Consider the following 23,262-nt stretch of genomic DNA (forward strand, 5'->3'; position numbering starts at 1 on the left):
AAAACAAAATAAAAGATGTTGTTGATAATTATTGAAACGAATAAAAAAAACATTTATAAAAGAAAATAAAAAATGAGTAAATGTAAAGTCGAGTAAATGTAATAAAATAAAAACAGTTTTGTTGATATGTAACTGAAATATTGATCTATTGACTGAGTAGTTTGAGCCGAAAATACACGTGAATGAACAAACACTACATTTAAAACTAGAATAAAGATCATATTTAAAAGAACAATACAATGATAATTATATTAAAAATAATAATTATTGCAATAAAACACTATAAATAATTATGAATATATCTGTACACAATACACATGTACTACTACAACTACTAGACTCTCAGATACACACACTACAGGATTTATTGTTTGTCCAACTAAAATGAAAGTGTTTATTTGAAACCCTCGGAGTGAGAGCTCTTGTCTCGCGGGATTTTTGTCGGGAGAAGAACTGGTTCGTAGGCGGGTTCGTCCAGTTTCAGGGAGGAAGACACACACACTCTCACACTTACACACACACTTTCTTCTCCCGCTTCATCCACAGCAGCAGCTCAACGGTCGTCGGTTCAACTCCAGGTGAGTCTTCATTGTGTGACCGAGTGTGAGTCTCTACCTGTGGCGTGTAGCTGTTGTGTAGCTGTTGTGTAGCTGTCGTGATGCTGTTGTGATGCTGCGTGGACGGACCAGTGTGTTACTGTACACGCACGCGATTGTGTTGCGTCTGTTCCAGGAATGATTGACAAGTGTGTGTAGAGACGTGTTGAAGCTACAACATAAATGCATCATAATTGTGCGACGACAGTTGTGTAGATGTTTCTTCACGTTAACATTAATGCATCATAAGTGTGCGACGACAGTTGTGTAGATGTTTCTTCACGTTAACAACATTAATGCATCATAATTGTGCGACGACAGTTGTGTAGATGTTTCTTCACGTTAACAACATTAATGCATCATAATTGTGCGACGACAGTTGTGTAGATGTTTCTTCACGTTAACAACATTAATGCATCATAAGTGTGCGACGACAGTTGTGTAGATGTTTCTTCACGTTAACAACATTAATGCATCATAATTGTGCGACGACAGTTGTGTAGATGTTTCTTCACGTTAACATTAATGCGTCATAATTGTGCGACGACAGTTGTGTAGATGTTTCATCAAACATCAACACAATCACATTTTTTAAACATTTTAATGAACATTAATGTTTTTGAATTTCATTTCAAGTTGCTTTTTTAAATTCTTACACTGCGTTCAAAGACACTACATTTGTGTTGCTACATTGAAAGTTGTGTAAAGTTGTGTGTGATTTTCTTCTTCTTTTTCCAAGATATATATATATATATACTGTATATATTTATATTTTTTAAATGCAGTAAAAGACGGAAATGGCTCACACCTGCACACACCCACCTACACACACTTACACACCTGCACACACACACACTTCAAAGTGGTTCCATGTTGACACACACTCCCTTTTAAGGTGGTTCGACTGGTATTCTTTGTCAAGTTGTTCCTGTGGTTGTGCGACTCACACTCGCGTCAACACTCGATGTGTGTGGACTCACAACATCCTTCACGTCGAAGGACGACAAACGCACACAAGGAACAACTGGACAGTAGCGACTGTGGAAGATACACAACAACACAATCTCGACGCGTGTTCAAAATAAACCCTTAAAAACGTCCGCAACCAAAACGGTTAAAAGCACGCGTTCAAATGTATCTTTACGTTTATGACGTTTATTTAAGAAAGTAGCTTTAGCTTTGAGTATCTCAAGAAGGAGGTTAAAGGTCAAGTCATGTGAACTTGCACGTTGTAAATGTTAAAGTCTTCAACATGCAGTAGTTCAAGAAGTTATTACTTAATAAAGTTCTCGTCTGAAATCAAACGAAACTACGGTTTAAATGAAACCTGGTGACATCACACTGGTGCAGGTGTCCTCCCCTAGAAGATCTACATAAGAACCTACATGTTAATAAACTAAATATATATTTATGTAAACATGGTGACATCACTCTGGCGCAGGTGTCTCTAGAAGATCTACATCAGTGAAGAACCTACATGTTGATAAACTAAATATATATTTATGTAAACATGGTGAGAGTTACTTCTGCCTTTAGGTGTTTTTCTAATGTGTAAATCAAGCTGCAATCTCTTTTATTATTCGTCTTTAATGTACAAAACGTGAGTTTTAGGGTTGAGTTTGAAATTTACGAGAGTCCTTGAATGCAACTCGTGTTTTTGTGACCAATCAGCAGAGTGACTAGAATTAAACGTTTATTTTATGTTGAGACAAATGATCCCTAAACGTATGTAATCGATGTGTTTTCCTGTGTTTTTAATGTTTGAAACAAAATAAACTTTCTCTCACTTTAGTTCAAACTCAGGAGAAAGTTTTCACTTCCTCGACTAAACATTTAAACATTTAATTATTTAATTATTGACATTGTTAAGAATCTATAATTATTTTGAAAACGTTGAATCTGTCAATAAATAAGTTGTTGATTTAAATGATGCCTGAGAACAACAACAACAACAACAATACTTCAGTATAAAAGTCACAGGAAGTCAGTGTCAAGTCTGTGCGGTTGTCACGGCGACGGCTCACTCGTGAGACAACAACATTCCGGTGACACGTCTACGACCGCCTGACTCAATGCCTCGTCACCGTCTCTCGCAGGAACCACGTGTCGGAGCCTGAGGTTTCAAAATAAGAGCGTGAATCCTGGTTGAACGCGATCTCCATCCACAGCAATGGCGGAAGCTCACCAGGCGGTGGCGTTCCAGTTCACCATCACCCCCGAGGGCATCGACCTGCAGCTGTCCTACCAGGCCCTCAACCAGATCTACCTGTCGGGGGTCCGGTCCTGGAAGAAGAGAGTCAGCAGACTGCAGGTGAGTTAAGCTCCGCCCCTTACAGCTGATTGGAGGAACACAGCTCGTCAAGCTCTTAGCTTAGCTCTTTTTACCAACACAGATATATGTGTAGTATTGTCCAGTACTTGACTCTGGTGTTGTGATAATGTAGTAACAAGTATATATGTGTAGTATTGTCCAGTACTTGACTCTGGTGTTGTGATAGTGTAGTAACAAGTATGTATGTGTAATATTGTCCAGTACTTGACTCTGGTGTTGTGATAGTGTAGTAACAAGTATATATGTGTAGTATTGTCCAGTACTTGACTCTGGTGTTGTGATAGTGTAGTAACAAGTACAGTGCCTTGCGAAAGTATTCGGCCCCCTTTAACCTTTCAACATTTCGCCACATTTCAGGCTTCAAACATAAAGATATAACATTTTAATTTTTTGTCATGAATGAACAACAAGTGGGACACAATCGTGAAGTGGAACGAAATTTATTGGATAATTTAAACTTTTTTAACAAATAAAAAACTGAAAAGTGGGGCGTGCAATATTATTTACTTTCAGTGCAGCAAACTCACTCCAGAAGTTCAGTGAGGATCTTTGAATGATCCAATGTTGTCCTAAATGACTGATGATGATCAATAGAATGCACCTGTGTGTAATCTAGTCTCCGTATAAATGCACCTGCTCTTTGATAGTCTCAGGGTTCTGTTCAAAGAGAGAACCATGAAGACAAAGGAACACACCAGGCAGGTCCGAGATACTGTTGTGGAGAAGTTTAAAGCCGGATTTGGATACAAAAAGATTTCCCAAGCTTTAAACATCTCAAGGAGCACTGTGCAAGCAATTCTATTGAAATGGAAGGAGTATCAGACCACTGCAAATCTACCAAGACCCGCCGTCCCTCCAAACTTTCATCTCAAACAAGGAGAAGACTGATCAGAGATGCAGCCAAGAGGCCCATGATCACTCTGGATGAACTGCAGATAACTACAGCTGAGGTGGGAGAGTCTGTCCATAGGACAACAATCAGTCGTGCACTGCACAAATCTGGCCTTTATGAAAGAGTGGCAAGAAGAAAGCCATTTCTCAAAGATATCCATAAAAAGTCTTGTTTAAAGTTTGCCACAAGCCACCTGGGAGACACACCACACATGTGGAAGAAGGTGCTCTGGTCAGATGAAACCAAAATCGAACTTTTTGGCCACAATGCAAAACGATATGTTTGGCGTAAAAGCAACACAGCTCATCACCCTGAACACACCATCAACACTGTCAAACATGGTGGTGGCAGCCTCATGGTTTGGGCCTGCTTTTCTTCAGCAGGGACAGGGAAGATGGCTAAAATTGATGGGAAGATGGATGGAGCCAAATACAGGACCATTCTGGAAGAAAACCTGTTGGAGTCTGCAAAAGACCTGAGACTGGGACGGAGATTTATCTTCCAACAGGACAATGATCCAAAACATAAAGCCAAATCTACAATGGAATGGTTCACAAATAGACGTATCCAGGTGTTAGAATGGCCAAATCAAAGTCCAGACCTGAATCCAATCGAGAATCTGTGGAAAGAGCTGAAGACTGCTGTTCACAAACGCTCTCCATCCAACCTCACTGAGCTCGAGCTGTTTTGCAAGGAAGAATGGGCAAGAATTCCAGTCTCTCGATGTGCAAAACTGATAGAGACATACCCCAAGCGACTTGCAGCTGTAATTGCAGCAAAAGGTGGCGCTACAAAGTATTAGCGCAAGGGGGCCGAATAATATTGCACGCCCCACTTTTCAGTTTTTTATTTGTTAAAGTTTAAATTATCCAATAAATTTCGTTCCACTTCACGATTGTGTCCCACTTGTTGTTGATTCATGACAAAAAATTAAAATTTTATATCTTTATGTTTGAAGCCTGAAATGTGGCAAAATGTTGAAAGGTTCAAGGGGGCCGAATACTTTCGCAAGGCACTGTATATACTGTATGTGTAGTATTGTCCAGTTCTTGACTCTGGTGTTGTGATAGTGTAGTAACAAGTAAACATGTGTAGTATTGTACAGAACTTGACTCTGGTGTTGTGATAGTGTAGTAACAAGTATGTATGTGTAGTATTGTCCAGTACTTGACACTGGTGTTGTGATAGTGTAGTAACAAGTATATATGTGTAGTATTGTCCAGTACTTGACTCTGGTGTTGTGATAATGTAGTAACAAGTATATATGTGTAATATTGTCCAGTACTTGACTCTGGTGTTGTGATAGTGTAGTAACAAGTATATATACTGTATGTGTATTATTGTCCAGTTCTTGACTCTGGTGTTGTGATAGTGTAGTAACAAGTATATATGTGTAGTATTGTCCAGTACTTGACTCTGGTGTTGTGATAGTGTAGTAACAAGTATATATGTGTAGTATTGTCCAGTAATTGACTCTGGTGTTGTGATAATGTAGTAACAAGTATATATGTGTAATATTGTCCAGTACTTGACTCTGGTGTTGTGATAGTGTAGTAACAAGTATATATGTGTAGTATTGTCCAGTACTTGACTCTGGTGTTGTGATAATGTAGTAACAAGTATATATGTGTAGTATTGTCCAGTACTTGACTCTGGTGTTGTGTTAGTGTAGTAACAAGTATATATGTGTAGTATTGTCCAGTTCTTGACTCTGGTGTTGTGTTAGTGTAGTAACAAGTATATATGTGTAGTATTGTCCAGTACTTGACTCTGGTGTTGTGTTAGTGTAGTAACAAGTATATATGTGTAGTATTGTCCAGTACTTGACTCTGGTGTTGTGATAGTGTAGTAACAAGTATATATGTGTAGTATTGTCCAGTACTTGACTCTGGTGTTGTGTTAGTGTAGTAACAAGTATATATGTGTAGTATTGTCCAGTACTTGACTCTGGTGTTGTGATAGTGTAGTAACAAGTATATATGTGTAGTATTGTCCAGTAATTGACTCTGGTGTTGTGATAATGTAGTAACAAGTATATATGTGTAGTATTGTCCAGTACTTGACTCTGGTGTTGTGTTAGTGTAGTAACAAGTATATATGTGTAGTATTGTCCAGTACTTGACTCTGGTGTTGTGATAATGTAGTAACAAGTATATATGTGTAATATTGTCCAGTACTTGACTCTGGTGTTGTGATAGTGTAGTAACAAGTATATATGTGTAGTATTGTCCAGTACTTGACTCTGGTGTTGTGATAATGTAGTAACAAGTATATATGTGTAGTATTGTCCAGTACTTGACTCTGGTGTTGTGTTAGTGTAGTAACAAGTATATATGTGTAGTATTGTCCAGTTCTTGACTCTGGTGTTGTGTTAGTGTAGTAACAAGTATATATGTGTAGTATTGTCCAGTACTTGACTCTGGTGTTGTGTTAGTGTAGTAACAAGTATATATGTGTAGTATTGTCCAGTACTTGACTCTGGTGTTGTGATAGTGTAGTAACAAGTATATATGTGTAGTATTGTCCAGTACTTGACTCTGGTGTTGTGTTAGTGTAGTAACAATTATATATGTGTAGTATTGTCCAGTACTTGACTCTGGTGTTGTGTTAGTGTAGTAACACGTATATACGTGTACATGGTTCCGTCCCTGAGGTGAGTCAGAAGTTCTGGCGGGTCTGGACTTGCAGGTCCAGAGAGAGTCGTTCCTGTGACGTCTTAACGGTGCGTTCAGGGACCGTCTGACGAATGTTTGTTCTGTCGTTCCTGTGACGTGTTAACGGTGCGTTCAGGGACCGTCTGACGAATGTTTGTTCTGTCGTTCCTGTGACGTGTTAACGGTGCGTTCAGGGACCGTCTGACGAATGTTTGTTCTGTCGTTCCTGTGACGTGTTAACGGTGCGTTCAGGGACCGTCTGACGAATGTTCTCCACAGAACCGCGTGATCAAGGGCGTGTACCCGGCCAGTCCGTCCTCCTGGCTCTTCGTGGTCATCGCCATCCTGGCCACCATGTACATGCGCTCGGACCCCAGCATGGGCCTCATCGCCAAGATCCAGCAGCACCTGCCGCTCAGGTGAGAGCTCTGACCTCTGACCTCTGTCTCTAGCACACAAACCTAGAAACAAGTCGAGCAGGAACGTGAGGTGGAATCTACCAGAACTCTTGACCTCTCTTGACCTCTCTTGACCTCTCTTGACCTCTCTTGACCTCTCTTGACCTCTCATGACCTCTCATGACCTCTCATGACCTCTCATGGTTCGTGTATTTCTACTCTGGTTTGTGTATTTCTACTCTGGTTCATGTGTTTCTACTCTGGTTCATGTATTTCTACATCAGTTTGTGTATTTCTACTCTGGTGCATGTATTTCTACATCAGTTTGTGTATTTCTACTCTGGTTCATGTATTTCTACTCTGGTTCATGTGTTTCTACTCAAGTTCATGTGTTAAACTCTAGTTCATGTATTTGTACTGTAGTTCATGTATTTGTACTCTAGTTAATGTATTTGTACTCTAGTTCATGTATTTGTACTCTGGTTCATGTGTTTTTACTCTAGTTCATGTATTTCTACTCTAGTTCATGTGTTAAACTCTAGTTCATGTATTTGTACTCTAGTTCATGTATTTCTAATCTGGTTCATGTGTTTCTACTCTGGTTCATGTGTTTCTACTCTAGTTCATGTGTTTCTACTCTAGTTCATGTATTTCTACACTGGTTCATGTATTTCTACTCTGGTTCATGTGTTTCTACTCTGGTTCATGTGTTTCTACTCTAGTTGATGTGTTTCTACTCTTCATGTGTTTCTACTCTAGTTCATGTGTTTCTACTCTAAATCATGTGTTTCTACTCTTCATGTGTTTCTACTCTAGTTCATGTGTTTCTACTCTTCATGTGTTTCTACTGTAGTTCATGTGTTTCTACTATTCATGTGTTTTTACTCTAAATCATGTGTTTCTACTCTTCATGTGTTTCTACTGTAGTTCATGTGTTTCTACTGTAGTTCATGTGTTTCTACTGTAGTTCGTGTGTTTCTACTCTAGTTCATGTGTTTCTACTCTAGTTCATGTGTTTCTACTCTTCATGTGTTTCTACTGTAGTTCATGTGTTTCTACTATAGTTCATGTGTTTCTACTCTAGTTCATGTGTTTCTACTCTAGTTCACGTGTTTCTACTCTGGTTCTTGTGTTTCTACTCTGGTTCATGTATTTCTACTGTAGTTGATGTGTTTCTACTCTGGTTCATGTATTTCTACTGTAGTTGATGTGTTTCTACTCTGGTTCATGTGTTTCTACTCTAATGTACCATCGTGTCCCTCCAGCCTGGTGTCTCTGAGCTCTCAGGGCCAGACGATGGTGTCTGCTCTGGTCTTCAGTACGCTGCTGTGGCTGTCACTCATCCTGGCTCTGAGGTTCTGCCTGAAGCTGCTGCTGTCGTATCATCAGTGGATGTTCGAGCAGCACGGACGCGTCTCCAACACCACCAAAGTCTGGGTGGTAAGACCTCTGAGTGACCTTGTTAATACGTATAATATTAATATTACCAAAGTCTGGGTGGTAAGACCTCTGAGTGACCTTGTTAATACGTATAATATTAATATTACCAAAGTCTGTGTGGTACGACCTCTGGGTGACCTTGTTATTATTTATAATATTGATATTACATATGACCTCTGAGTGACCTTGTTATTACGTATAATATTAATATTACCAAAGTCTGTGTGGTACGACCTCTGGGTGACCTTGTTATTATTTATAATATTAATATTACATATGACCTCTGAGTGACCTTGTTATTACGTATAATATTAATATTACCAAAGTCTGGGTGGTACGACCTCTGGGTGACCTTGTTATTATTTATAATATTAATATTACATATGACCTCTGAGTGACCTTGTTATTACGTATAATATTAATATTAAATATAATATTAATATTACATATGACCTCTGAGTGACCTTGTTATTACGTATAATATTAATATTACCAAAGTCTGGGTGGTACGACCTCTGGGTGACCTTGTTATTATTTATAATATTAATATTACATATGACCTCTGAGTGACCTTGTTATTACGTATAATATTAATATTAAATATAATATTAATATTACATATGACCTCTGAGTGACCTTGTTATTACGTATAATATTAATATTACCAAAGTCTGGGTGGTACGACTTGTAGTGACCTTGTAATTACGTATAATATTAATATTACATATGACCTCGTAGTGACTTTGTTATTACGTAAAATATTAATATTACATACGACCTCGTAGTGTCCTTGTTATTACATATAATATTAATATTTTTACATATAATATTAATATAACATATGTTATTTCATTAGAATGAAGAAGATTCAAAAGCTAGAAAAAATGACTTAATTCACAAAATGAAATTTTCAAATGAATTAATCCAATTAATGATTAATTTTGAAAAATCCCATTTCTTGAATAAAAAAAAAAAAAGACAATTCAAGCTTTGAATAAAAAAAATATTGAAAGAAATAATTCAAAGCTTGGTAAAAAATAAAAAATTGAAATTCTAAACATTTATGTTGCGTAATAATCCAGAAATGTATCATTTTGAATTAATTATGACATTTTGTTCTATAAATGTTAACGAAAAGTCTATTTCTTTCTGAATGTATCTTGTGATGGTTCAAGTGAGCGCGACAGTCTTGCATAACTGTTGATCTTCTTGTTGTTGTTGATCTTCTTGTTGTTGTTGATCTTGTTGTTGTTGTTGATCTTGTTGTTGTTGTTGATCTTGTTGTTGTTGATCTTGTTGTTGTTGTTGTTGTTGATCTTCTTGTTGTTGATCTTGTTGTTGTTGTTGTCGCCGCTCAGACTCTGCTGCGTCTGCTGAGCAGCAGGAAGCCTCTGCTCTACAGCTACCAGACGTCTCTGCCTCACCTGCCCGTCCCAGCTATCAAGGACACGCTGAGCCGCGTGAGTGCACAGGTGCGGTCGGGCGTGGACCGGTTCTGACCCGTGTGTGTGTCCACAGTACCTGGAGTCGGCGCGGCCGCTGCTGGACGACGCCGGGTTCGAGAGGACGACGCGACTGGCGGCTCAGTTCGAGGAGAACCATGGAAACCGACTCCAGAGATACTTGAAGCTCAAGGCTCTGTGGGCGACGAACTACGTGAGTCACATGTTTGATCGGCAGCTCTGAGCTCTGTTGGTCTGGTCTGAGACTCTATTAGAACATTTATGTTGAATTAAATTAACTATTAATTATTTTATAATTATTGGAATTGGAAAATTAAACTGTATTTATATTTTCAAAACATATTTATTTTCAGTTCTCGATGAAAATAAGTTCAACCTTTCAATATAGAAATTAATTTATTAATTTATAAATATATTATTAATTATATTGAAATGCCTAAATAACAACATTTCAATAAAAAGTGATAAAAGTTTCAACATTTGAAATAATGATGATGGATGAATGTAGTGATGGATGAATGTATGGATGGATGGATGGATGAATGTATTGATGGATGGATGGATGGATGGATGAATGTATTGATGGATGGATGGATGTATAGATGGATGGATGAATGTATTGATTCATGGATGGATGGATGTATGTATAGATGGATGAATGTATTGATGGATGGATGTATAGATGGATGGATGAATGTATTGATGGATGGATGGATGTATAGATGGATGGATGGATGAATGTATAGATGAATTTACAGATGGATGGATGTAAAGATGGATGGATGGATGTATAGATGGATGGATGAATGTATTGATGGATGGATGGATGAATGTATAGATGAATTTACAGATGGATGGATGTATAGATGGATTTATAGATGGATGGATGAATAGATGGATGTATAGATGTATGGATGATGGATGGATGAATAGATGGATTTATAGATTGATGTATAGATGGATGGATGAATAGATGGATGTATAGATGTATGGATGATGGATGGATGAATAGATGGATTTATAGATTGATGTATAGATGGATGGATGAATAGATGGATGTATAGATGTATGGATGATGGATGGATGAATAGATGAATGGATAGATGGATGTATAGATGAATGGATAGATGGATGTATAGATGTAAAGATGTAAAGATGGATGATGGATGGATGTATCGATTAATTAACAGATGGATGAATGGATAGATGGATGTATAGATGTAAAGATGGATGATGGATGGATGTATAGATGAATTAACAGATGGATGAATGGATAGATGGATGTATAGATGAATTAACAGATGGATGAATGGATAGATGGATGTATAGATGTAAAGATGGATGATGGATGGATTTATAGATGTAAAGATGGATGATGGATGGATGGATGTATAGATGTATGGATGGATGAATAGATGGATTTATAGATGGATGGATGAAACACAGATGACGCTGATTTTCTAACATTGTAATTTAATCAACGTTCCTACCTTCTTCTTCCATCAGGGGGCGCTGTTGCCTCAGTATATAAAAACATCATTACTACAACACTGTATATAAAAACATCATTACTACAACACTGTATATAAAAACATCATTACTACAACACTGTATATAAAAACATCATTACTACAACACTGTATATAAAAACATCATTACTACAACACTGTATATAAAAACATCATTACTACAACGCAGTATATAAAAACATCATTACTACAACACAGTATATAAAAACATCATTACTACAACACTGTATATAAAAACATCATTACTACAACACTGTATATAAAAACATCATTACTACAACACTGTATATAAAAACATCATTACTACAACACTGTATATAAAAACATCATTACTACAACACAGTATATAAAAACATCATTACTACAACACTGTATATAAAAACATCATTACTACAACACTGTATATAAAAACATCATTACTACAACACAGTATATAAAAACATCATTACTACAACACTGTATATAAAAACATCATTACTACAACACTGTATATAAAAACATAAGTACATGTTATTAGTAAGTGACTATAATATGAATACAATGAACATATATTTAAACAGTTTAAATAAACACGTTGTACAAGAAGAAAATGTTGACAATAGTTTGAATAAAAAACATGTAAATAATGTTATAAATATATCACAAATATTTATAATGTAATATTTGAAAACTTCTCAGAGAAACAACAACATTTCGTCTTAATTCTTTATTTCCAAGATTAATATTTATATAATATTATTGAAAAACTTCCAGACCACAGAGATGATTGGCCAGCAGGGGGCAGCATCTTAACACCCTTGATACCTCAGGACATTTCGACACACACACGCACGCACGCACACACTCACACAGTCACACACCTACACATGCACTCACACAGTCACACACCTACACACACACACACACACACACACACTCACACACACACTCATTACTTTAAAAATGCATAAAGAATAAAGTAACAATTGTATCATATGTATTGTTGTATATTGTTTCTCTCTCTCAACATCTTCACCTGCTCAGGTGAGCGACTGGTGGGAGGAATATATCTACCTGCGCAGCAGAGGACCTATCATGGTCAACAGCAACTATTATGGGATGGTAATGACACCTCTACACAAACATGTTTGATGATGATGAGGATATTATGATGATGATGAAGATGATGATGAAGATGATGATGAAGATGAGGATGAGGATATTATTATGAAGATGATGATGATGAAGACAATGATGATGAAGATGAGGATGAGGATATTATGATGATGAAGATGATGAAGATAATGATGATGATGAGGATGAGGATATTATGATGATGAAAATAATGATGAGGATGAGGATATTATTATGATGAAGATGATGAAGATAATGATGAGGATGAGGATATTATGATGACGATGAAGATGATGATGAAGATGAGAATGATGATATTATTATGAAGATGATGATGATGGAGACAATGATGATGAAGATGAGGATGAGGATATTATGATGATGAAGATGAAGATGAGGATGAGGATATTATGAGGATGAGGATATTATGATGATATGATGATGATGAAGATAATTATGATGAAGATGATGATGATGATCATGATGATGAAGATATTACTATGATGATGATGATATTATTATGAAGATGATGATGATGAAGACATTACTATGATGATGATGAAGATATTATAATGATGATGAAGATGAAGATATTATAATGATGATGAAGATGATGATGAAGATGATGATGAAGATGATGATGATGATGATATTATTATGAAGATGATGAAGATGATGAAGATGATGATGATGAAGATAATTGTCATCACTGCAGGACTTCCTCTACGTCACTCCTACTTCAGTCCAAGCAGCTCGAGCTGCAAACACCATCACAGCCTTGTTGTTGTATCGACGCAAGGTCAACAGAGAGGAACTGAAGCCGGTAATACACTGGAGTGAGTGAGTGTGTGAGTGTGTGAGTGTGTGTGTGTGAGTGTGTGTGTGAGTGAGTGAGTGTTTGAGTGAGTGAGTGTTTGAGTGAGTGTGTGAGTGTGTGTGTGAGTGAGTGTTTGAGTGAGTGTTTGAGTGAGTGTTTGAGTGAGTGTTTGAGTGAGTGAGTGAGTGTTTGAGTGAGTGAGTGTGTGAGTGAGTGTTTGAGTGAGTGAGTGTGTGAGTGAGTGTTTGAGTGAGTGTGTGAGTGAGTGAGTGTGTGAGTGTGAGTGAGTGAGTGAGTGACTGAGTGTGTGTGTGAGTGAGTGCGTATGAGTGTGTGTCAAGCGTGTGTGTGTGTGTGAGTGCGTATGAGTGTGTGTCAAGCGTGTGTGTGTGTGTGTGAGTGCGTATGAGTGTGTGTCAAGCGTGTGTGCGTGTGTGAGTGCGTATGAGTGTGTGTCAAGCGTGTGTGTGTGTGTGTGAGTGCGTATGAGTGTGTGTCAAGCGTGTGTGTGAGTGCGTATGAGTGTGTGTCAAGCGTGTGTGTGTGTGTGAGTGCGTATGAGTGTGTGTCAAGCGTGTGTGTGTGTGTGAGTGCGTATGAGTGTGTGTCAAGCGTGTGAGTGTGTGTGAGTGCGTATGAGTGTGTGTCAAGCGTGTGAGTGTGTGTGAGTGCGTATGAGTGTGTGTCAAGCGTGTGAGTGTGTGTGAGTGCGTATGAGTGTGTGTCAAGCGTGTGAGTGTGTGTGAGTGCGTATGAGTGTGTGTCAAGCGTGTGAGTGTGTGTGAGTGCGTATGAGTGTGTGTCAAGCGTGTGAGTGTGTGTGAGTGCGTATGAGTGTGTGTCAAGCGTGTGTGTGTGTGAGACACAGAAAGTGACTGGTGTGTTTCAGAGCCGTGTTCCTGGCACTGTCATCCCACTGTGTGCGGCTCAGTGTGAGAGGATGTTCAACACAACACGCACCCCTGGAGTGGAGACTGGTAATGAACAAACACACACACACACACACACACACACACACACACACACACATGATTAAAACTAGTCATTATTTGTCTTGACGATGTTCACGTTCATCGACCAATCAAACGCTCTGTTCCTCAGACGTCCTCCAGCACTGGCTGGACAGCGAGTTTGTCGCCGTCTACCACCGGGGGCGCTACTTCCGCCTGTGGGTCTACCGTGCCGGGCGCCTGCTGTCGCCCAGAGAGCTGGAGTTCCAGATCCAGAGGATCCTGGACGACACGTCGCCGCCGCAGCCCGGCGAGGAGAAGCTGGGCGCGCTCACGGCCGGAGACAGGTACGCTCGCCGTACAGCAGGGGGCGGCAGAGAGCAGCCTTGTTCAAGCTTTAACCTTCTTCATCATGAAACCTTTGACCTTGTTCATCATACACACACACACTCACAGAGACACACACACACTCACAGAGACACACACACTCACACGGACACACACGGACACAGACACACACACTCACAAAGTCACACACGGACACAGACGCACACACTCACAAAGAGACACACGGACACAGACACACACACACACTCAGACACACACACACTCACAAAGACACACACGGACAAAGACACACACACTCACAAAGACACACACGGACACAGACACACACACTCACAAAGACACACACGGACACAGACACACACACACACTCACAAAGTCAAACACGGACACAGACACACACACACACTCACAAAGACAGACACACACTCACAAAGACGCACACGGAGACAGACACACACACTCACAAAAACACACACACTCACAAACACAGACACACACTCACACAAACACACACACAGACACACTCACACAAACTCACATGGACACAGACACACACTCACAAAGACACACACGGACACAGACACACACACTCACAAAGACACACACGGACACAGACACACACACACAGAAATGAGAGTCGACAAAATGGTGACACACGTTAACATTTGAACACAATAGACATGTTTAATGTTAACGTGTGTCGTTCATACTCAGTCTTTACTGTTCAGATTCAAACGCTCGACACGAGCTGTCAATCACTTCATTAAATGTCAATGATTGACATGTTTGTTGCAGGGATGAAGTGAAGTTTGAAGGTCAAACTGGTGAGGTGAAGGTCAATTTAAAGGTCGTGTGTCATGTCCGGCAGGGTTCCCTGGGCTCACACCAGGAAGCAGCACTTCAGCGCCGGCGTCAACAGACGCTCTCTGGACGTGATCGATCGATCCGCCTTCTTCATCACCCTGGACGACGAGGACCAGGGCATGAGGGGGGACGACCCGGCGGGAAACCTGGACCGGTACGCCAAGTCTCTGCTGCACGGGAAGTGTTACGACCGGTGAGTGTGTTTTCATCGTCAATGAGCGTGTCAGTGTCAGTGTCGGTAACCGTGTCAGTATCAGTGTCGGTATCAGTGTCGGTAACTGTGTCAGTATCAGTATCAGTGTCGGTAACTGTGTCAGTATCAGTATCAGTGTCGGTATCAGTGTCAGTCTCAGTCTCAGTGTCAGTGTCAGTATCAGTATCAGTGTCAGTATCAGTGTCTGTAACCGTGTCAGTGTCAGTATCAGTATCAGTGTCGGTAACTGTGTCTGTATCAGTCGTTATCAGTGTCAGTGTCAATAACAGTGTCAGTATCAGTGTCGGTAACCGTGTCTCTGTCAGTAACAGTGTCAGTATCGGTGTCAGTGTCGGTAACCGTGTCAGTATCAGTATCAGTGTCAGTGTCGGTAACCGTGTCGGTAACAGTGTCAGTATCAGTATCAGTGTCAGTAACAGTATCAGTGTCGGTAACAGTGTCAGTATCAGTGTCGGTAACCGTGTCGGTAACCGTGTCGGTAACCGTGTCGGTAACCGTGTCGGTAACCGTGTCAGTATCAGTGTCAGTAACAGTAACCGTGTCAGTGTCAGTATCAGTATCAGTGTCAGTGTCAGTATCAGTATCAGTATCAGTGTCGGTAACCGTGACGGTATCAGTGTCAGTGTCGGTAACCGTGTCAGTATCAGTGTCAGTGTCAGTGTCAGTAACAGTATCAGTAACAGTATCAGTGTCGGTAACCGTGTCAGTGTCAGTATCAGTGTCAGTATCAGTGTCAGTATCAGTGTCAGTAACAGTGTCAGTGTCGGTAACCGTGTCAGTAACAGTGTCAGTGTCAGTAACAGTGTCAGTAACAGTGTCAGTAACAGTGTCAGTAACAGTGTCAGTAACAGTGTCAGTAACAGTATCAGTGTTGGTAACCGTGTCAGTATCAGTGTCAGTATCAGTGTCAGTATCAGTGTCAGTAACAGTGTCAGTAACAGTGTCAGTATCAGTATCAGTGTCAGTATCAGTGTCAGTAACAGTGTCAGTAACAGTGTCAGTAACAGTAACGCTGACTGTCGTCGTGTTGTTGATTATTTTGCAGCTGGTTCGATAAATCCTTCTCCATCATCATCTACAAAAACGGAAAGAGCGGCTTGAACGCAGAACACTCGTGGGCCGACGCCCCCACTGTAGCTCACCTGTGGGAGGTGAGGACACCTGTCTCACACCTTTATTGTCTCATACCTGCACTTGTCTCACACCTTTATTGTCTCATACCTGCACTTGTCTCACACCTTTATTGTCTCATACCTGATCTGACTCACACCTGCACATATCTCACACCTGCACATATCTCACACCTGCACATATCTCACGCCTGCACATATCTCACACCTGCACATATCTCACACCTGCACATGTCTCACACCTGCACATGTCTCACACCTGCACATGTCTCACACCTGCACATGTCTCACACCTGCACATGTCTCACACCTGCACATATCTCACACCTGCACATATCTCACACCTGCACATGTCTCACACCTGCACATATCTCACACCTGCACATATCTCACACCTGCACATATCTCACACCTGCACATGTCTCACACCTGCACATATCTCACACCTGCACATGTCTCACACCTGCACATGTCTCACACCTGCACATGTCTCACACCTGCACATGTCTCACACCTGCACATATCTCACACCTGCACATATCTCACACCTGCACATATCTCACACCTGCACATGTCTCACACCTGCACATGTCTCACACCTGCACATGTCTCACACCCGCACATATCTCACACCTGCACATGTCTCACACCTGCACATATCTCACACCTGCACATGTCTCACACCTGCACATGTCTCACACCTGCACATGTCTCACACCCGCACATGTCTCACACCCGCACATATCTCACACCTGCACATATCTCACACCCGCACATGTCTCACACCTGCACATATCTCACACCTGCACATGTCTCACACCTGCACATGTCTCACACCTGCACATGTCTCACACCTGCACATGTCTCACACCTGCACTTATCTCACACCCGTACATGTCTCACACCTGCACATATCTCACACCTGCACATGTCTCACACCTGCACATATCTCACACCTGCACATATCTCACACCTGCACATATCTCACACCTGCACATGTCTCACACCTGCACATATCTCACACCTGCACATGTCTCACACCTGCACATATCTCACACCCGCACATATCTCACACCTGCACATATCTCACACCTGCACATGTCTCACACCTGCACATATCTCACACCTGCACATATCTCACACCTGCACATATCTCACACCCGCACATGTCTCACACCCGCACATATCTCACACCTGCACATGTCTCACATCCGCACATGTCTCACATCCGCACATGTCTCACATCCGCACATGTCTCACATCCGCACATGTCTCACACCCGCACATGTCTCACACCTGCACATATCTCACACCCGCACATGTCTCACACCTGCACATATCTCACACCCGCACATATCTCACACCCGCACATATCTCACACCTGCACATATCTCACACCCGCACATGTCTCACACCTGCACATGTCTCACACCTGCACATGTCTCACACCCGCACATGTCTCACACCTGCACATATCTCACACCTGCACATGTCTCACACCCGCACATGTCTCACACCTGCACATATCTCACACCTGCACATATCTCACACCTGCACATATCTCACACCTGCACATGTCTCACACCTGCACATGTCTCACACCTGCACATATCTCACACCTGCACATATCTCACACCTGCACATATCTCACACCTGCACATATCTCACACCCGCACATATCTCACACCTGCACATATCTCACACCTGCACATGTCTCACACCTGCACATATCTCACACCCGCACATATCTCACACCCGCACATATCTCACACCCGCACATGTCTCACACCCGCACATGTCTCACACCCGCACATATCTCACACCTGCACATGTCTCACACCTGCACATGTCTCACACCCGCACATGTCTCACACCTGCACATGTCTCACACCCGCACATGTCTCACACCCGCACATGTCTCACACCCGCACATGTCTCACACCCGCACATGTCTCACACCCGCACATGTCTCACACCCGCACATGTCTCACACCCGCACATGTCTCACACCCGCACATGTCTCACACCCGCACATGTCTCACACCCGCACATGTCTCACACCTGCACATGTCTCACACCTGCACATGTCTCACACCTGCACATGTCTCACACCCGCACATGTCTCACACCCGCACATGTCTCACACCTGCACATATCTCACACCCGCACATATCTCACACCTGCACATGTCTCACACCCGCACATGTCTCACACCTGCACATGTCTCACACCTGCACATGTCTCACACCCGCACATGTCTCACACCCGCACATGTCTCACACCTGCACATGTCTCACACCCGCACATATCTCACACCTGCACATGTCTCACACCCGCACATGTCTCGCACCCGCACATGTCTCACACCCGCACATGTCTCACACCTGCACATATCTCACACCCGCACATATCTCACACCTGCACATGTCTCACACCCGCACATGTCTCACACCTGCACATGTCTCACACCTGCACATGTCTCACACCCGCACATGTCTCACACCCGCACATGTCTCACACCTGCACATGTCTCACACCCGCACATATCTCACACCTGCACATGTCTCACACCCGCACATGTCTCGCACCCGCACATGTCTCACACCCGCACATGTCTCACACCCGCACATGTCTCGCACCCGCACATGTCTCGCACCCGCACATGTCTCGCACCCGCACATGTCTCACACCTGCACATGTCTCACACCCGCACATGTCTCACACCCGCACATGTCTCACACCCGCACATGTCTCACACCTGCACATATCTCACACCTGCACATGTCTCACACCCGCACATGTCTCACACCTGCACATATCTCACACCTGCACATGTCTCACACCCGCACATGTCTCACACCCGCACATGTCTCACACCTGCACATGTCTCACACCCGCACATGTCTCACACCTGCACATATCTCACACCCGCACATGTCTCACACCTGCACATGTCTCACACCCGCACATGTCTCACACCTGCACATGTCTCACACCCGCACATGTCTCACACCCGCACATGTCTCACACCTGCACATGTCTCACACCTGCACATGTCTCACACCTGCACATATCTCACACCCGCACATGTCTCACACAAAACTTGACATCTGAGGTCAAGAGGTCAAAGGAAGAGCTTCATGACCTTCTGTGTTACAGTTCACTCTGGCCACCGACGCCTTCCAACTGGGCTACACTGAGGACGGACACTGTCGGGGGGACGTGGACCGGTCGCTGCCTCATCCTCAGAGGCTGCAGTGGGACGTCTCAGCCGAGGTATGACCTTGAGAACATGAAGGTCGAACTTCTGGTCACGTGTTCAAAGAAGGTCAAACTAACTAATGATCAGTCATTAGTTACTCAAGTGATGATGTCACTGCAGTTATTGATTGACTGATGACACATTTGCCAAGTTGATGACAACATGATTGATTGTTTAAGTTGCACCAGATCAAAAGTATCTTGAAGTATTTCTATACTTGAAGTATCTTGAAGTATCTTGAAGTATTTCTATACTTCACTCGTCTTACAATATTCTGTCTGGTGTGGTCACGTGACCGTGACATCATCAGGTCCAGGCTCAGATCCTCAGCTCTCTAGCGACGGCTCAGACTCTCGCCGACGACGTGGACTGTCATGTCTTCCCCTTCAGGGAGTTCGGAAAAGGTCGAATCAAGAAGCTCCGAGTCAGTCCGGACGCCTTCATCCAGATCACCCTGCAGCTCGCATACTTCAGGGTGAGTCACTCACTCTTCTTACTCTTATCTTCTCACTCTTCTCCTCCTTTTCACTCTCCTCACTCTTCTCCTCCTCCTCACTCTTACCTTCTCCTCCTCCTCACTCTTACCTTCTCCTCCTTCTCACTCTTATCTCCTCCTCCTTCTCACTCTTCTCCTCCTTCTCACTCTTTTTCTCCTTTTCACTCTCCTCCTCCTCACTCTTCTCCTCCTTCTCACTCTCCTCCTCCTCACTCTTATCTTCTCCTCCTCACTCTTCTCCTCCTCACTCTTAACTTCTCCTCCTGCTCACTCTCCTCCTCCTCCTGACTCTTGTCTACCTGCTCACTCTTCTCCTTCTCACTCTTCTCCTCCTACTCACTCTTCTCCTCCTTCTCGCTCTTCCTCTTCGCTCTCTCCTCCTCCTTCTCGCCTCTCTTCCCTCTTCTTCTTGTACCTGGTCCTCTCCTCCCCCCTCTTCTTCACCCCCTGTACTTCTCCCTCTTTTTCTACCCCCTTGTTCACCCTATTCTACCCTGGTCTCCCTTCTTCTCTTTTCTTCTTCCTGTTCTGCCTCTTCTTTTCATCTTCACTTTCCCCTCCCTCTACGTCTCTCTTCCTTCATTGTCTTATTTTATGCACCTCTTCATCCTCTTCTCCCAACGGTTCTTCTCCCTCATCCCTTCTTCTCCTCCTCCTCACTCGTCCACTCCCCTTTCTTCCCCTCCTTCTTCGTCTCACTCTCTCCCTCCTCCGATGTGATCAGGATCGCGGCGGCTTCTGTCTGACCTACGAGGCGTCCATGACGCGTCTGTTCCGAGAAGGTCGCACGGAGACGGTGAGGTCGTGCTCCGGCGACAGCTGCGCCTTCGTGCGAGCGCTGGAGGACGGACAGGTAGGCGAGCAGGACTCTCGCGGTCGTGGGTCGGACTCCTGGGGGTCACCGGCATGATTTGTGTCCCGTCAGCCCGAGGAAACCTGCTGCCGCCTCTTCAGGGCGGCGTCGGCGCAACACCAGAACCTGTACCGCATGGCCATGACCGGCGCCGGCATCGACCGCCACCTCTTCTGCCTCTACGTGGTCTCCAAGTACCTGGGACTGGATTCTGCGTTCCTCAAGGAGGTACCGGAGGTTCCCGCGTGGGAACGGTTCCTTCTCAAATACGCCCCGACTGAAGTCCGTCTGCTCGCAGGTTCTGTCGGAGCCGTGGCGTCTCTCCACCAGTCAGACTCCCGTCCAGCAGATGGAGCTGTTCGACCTGAAGAACCACCCGGAGTTCATCTCCCTGGGAGGAGGCTTCGGACCGGTGGCGGACGACGGCTACGGCGTGTCGTACATCATCGTGGGCGAGGACATGATCAACTTCCACGTGTCGTCCAAACACTCGTGCGGCGAGACCGTAAGTGCGGCGCAGCTTCGCGTGTTTTCATGGCCTACAATTGTCGGTGGTTCCGCCCCCAGAGCTCGCACCGGTTCGGGGCCCAGATCAAGAAGGCGGCGCTGGACATCATGGCGCTGCTCGCCGCCGACGCCAAGACCTCGCCGCCCGTCAAGAAGCCGGCGGACAAGAAGCTCAACTGAAGCGCTCCGGTTAGCTTAGCGTCATGTTACCATTAGCCTCGCTAACAAAACAAAGATGGCCGCTTCCTCACCTGGCCGTCGCTGTTTTATGTCATTGTTTACGGAAGGAAATGAAAATTTACATTTTGTCGAAACGAAAAAAAAACTGCTTTGTTTGTGTGAAACCACGACTTTGTTACAATTCAAACTATTGTTTATTTCTCTCTTGTAAACATTTAAAATGTTTTTTGTTGTTTGTCTAAAAGGGCCTTTAATATTATTCACTGTTGCCAAGTTCAATTCTCTCAGGTGCCATTAGGGGGCGTCTTTGAAAATATTTACTTGTTTTTCTTCTTCACTCGAGTCACCTGGGGAATGCTAGCTCTGTTTTGTCGGGAAAGTACGATTTTTGGCACTTGTTTTTTGGTGCGGCAGACATTTGTTACTGAATTTAAAATGTCGATAATGGCGTTTGCAGTCGACACAAACTCAAAGTGAAATAAGCTAACGACTTGCTAGCGCGCAGAAAAAGGGCTGTTGTAGCAAATGTAGCATCGTGGCTAACGAGCAATCATTAGAGCACAAAAGTTGAATTTCCTGTCGGTGTTTTCGCTCGTAGAGTAGAAGGGGTCGAAGGTTAAAAGGGAAGTTGTTTTCATGAGCCGTCAAACTTTCTGCTGCAACTGTCGAATGAAACACGACCTGTTGATGACGGTGACGAGCGTCGATGGTCACATGACGCATGAAACGGTTTGGCCTGAACTTCTCTTCTCTTCTTCCTCTTGGCCAGATTTTAATCTTTCTTTTCTTCAGAGTAAACTAACTGTTAGCATCAGCCGTAAACATTTTACATTTCTAATCCGAACAGAAACGACTTTTTGTAACATGTATTAGCTTGTGTCTGTTAGCATTAGCTTCATGCTTGTATACTCTTCTTCTTTCTCTTTTTTTTAATCGTCTCATTAAATACTTTTAAGAATAAATGTTTTCCGATTTATTTTTCAATGAAGCACAATTTACAAAAATCTTGTTTCCGTTTTAGCTCAACTTTCCTTCATTCAGTACAAGTTGTTCTTTCTGCTAACATATGTTAGCATTAGCTCTTACTGAATGTGCTAGCATATGTTGGCATTAGCTCTTACTAAATCTGCTAGCATATGTTAGCATTACCTCTTACTAATTTGTGCTAGCATATGTTAGCATTAGCTCAAACTGAATGTGCTAGCATATGTTGGCATTAGCTCT

The 23,262-nt window shown here is 42.7% G+C and overlaps 1 protein-coding gene across 2 annotated transcripts; it reads left to right on the plus strand.

Annotated features, from left to right (window-relative positions):
• The first annotated feature begins 454 nt into the window (after positions 1-454).
• On the plus strand, positions 455-23,000 carry cpt1a2b (carnitine palmitoyltransferase 1A2b). 2 transcript variants are annotated; one of them, XM_087808336.1, is made up of 18 exons: positions 455-578; positions 2,693-2,907; positions 6,754-6,893; positions 8,138-8,312; positions 9,671-9,772; positions 9,831-9,968; positions 12,328-12,405; positions 13,133-13,240; positions 14,124-14,211; positions 14,336-14,531; positions 15,401-15,589; positions 16,656-16,761; positions 19,900-20,016; positions 20,313-20,477; positions 21,223-21,351; positions 21,424-21,579; positions 21,650-21,856; positions 21,919-23,000. In XM_087808336.1, the coding sequence occupies exons 2-18, from the start codon at positions 2,767-2,769 to the stop codon at positions 22,036-22,038; spliced, it is 2,355 nt and encodes a 784-aa protein (XP_087664462.1). In that variant the 5' UTR covers positions 455-578; positions 2,693-2,766; the 3' UTR covers positions 22,039-23,000. The 2 variants fall into 2 exon arrangements, with proteins under 2 accessions (XP_087664462.1, XP_087664463.1); XM_087808337.1 differs by having other exon boundaries at positions 458-578; positions 2,765-2,907.
• Positions 23,001-23,262: the final 262 nt, after the last annotated feature.

This window comes from Callionymus lyra, chromosome 15 (assembly GCF_982586985.1).
Source record: "Callionymus lyra chromosome 15, fCalLyr1.hap1.1, whole genome shotgun sequence".
Taxonomy (NCBI): Eukaryota; Metazoa; Chordata; class Actinopteri; order Syngnathiformes; family Callionymidae; genus Callionymus; species Callionymus lyra.

Bases quoted from the DNA above. Each gene is read 5' to 3' on its own strand.
- cpt1a2b (XM_087808336.1), top strand. From the start codon at position 2,767: ATGGCGGAAGCTCACCAGGCGGTGGCGTTCCAGTTCACCATCACCCCC. The intron at 6,894-8,137 runs GTGAGAGCTCTG...GTGTCCCTCCAG, and splicing joins CAGCAGCACCTGCCGCTCAG to CCTGGTGTCTCTGAGCTCTC. The intron at 21,580-21,649 runs GTACCGGAGGTT...GTCTGCTCGCAG, and splicing joins ATTCTGCGTTCCTCAAGGAG to GTTCTGTCGGAGCCGTGGCG.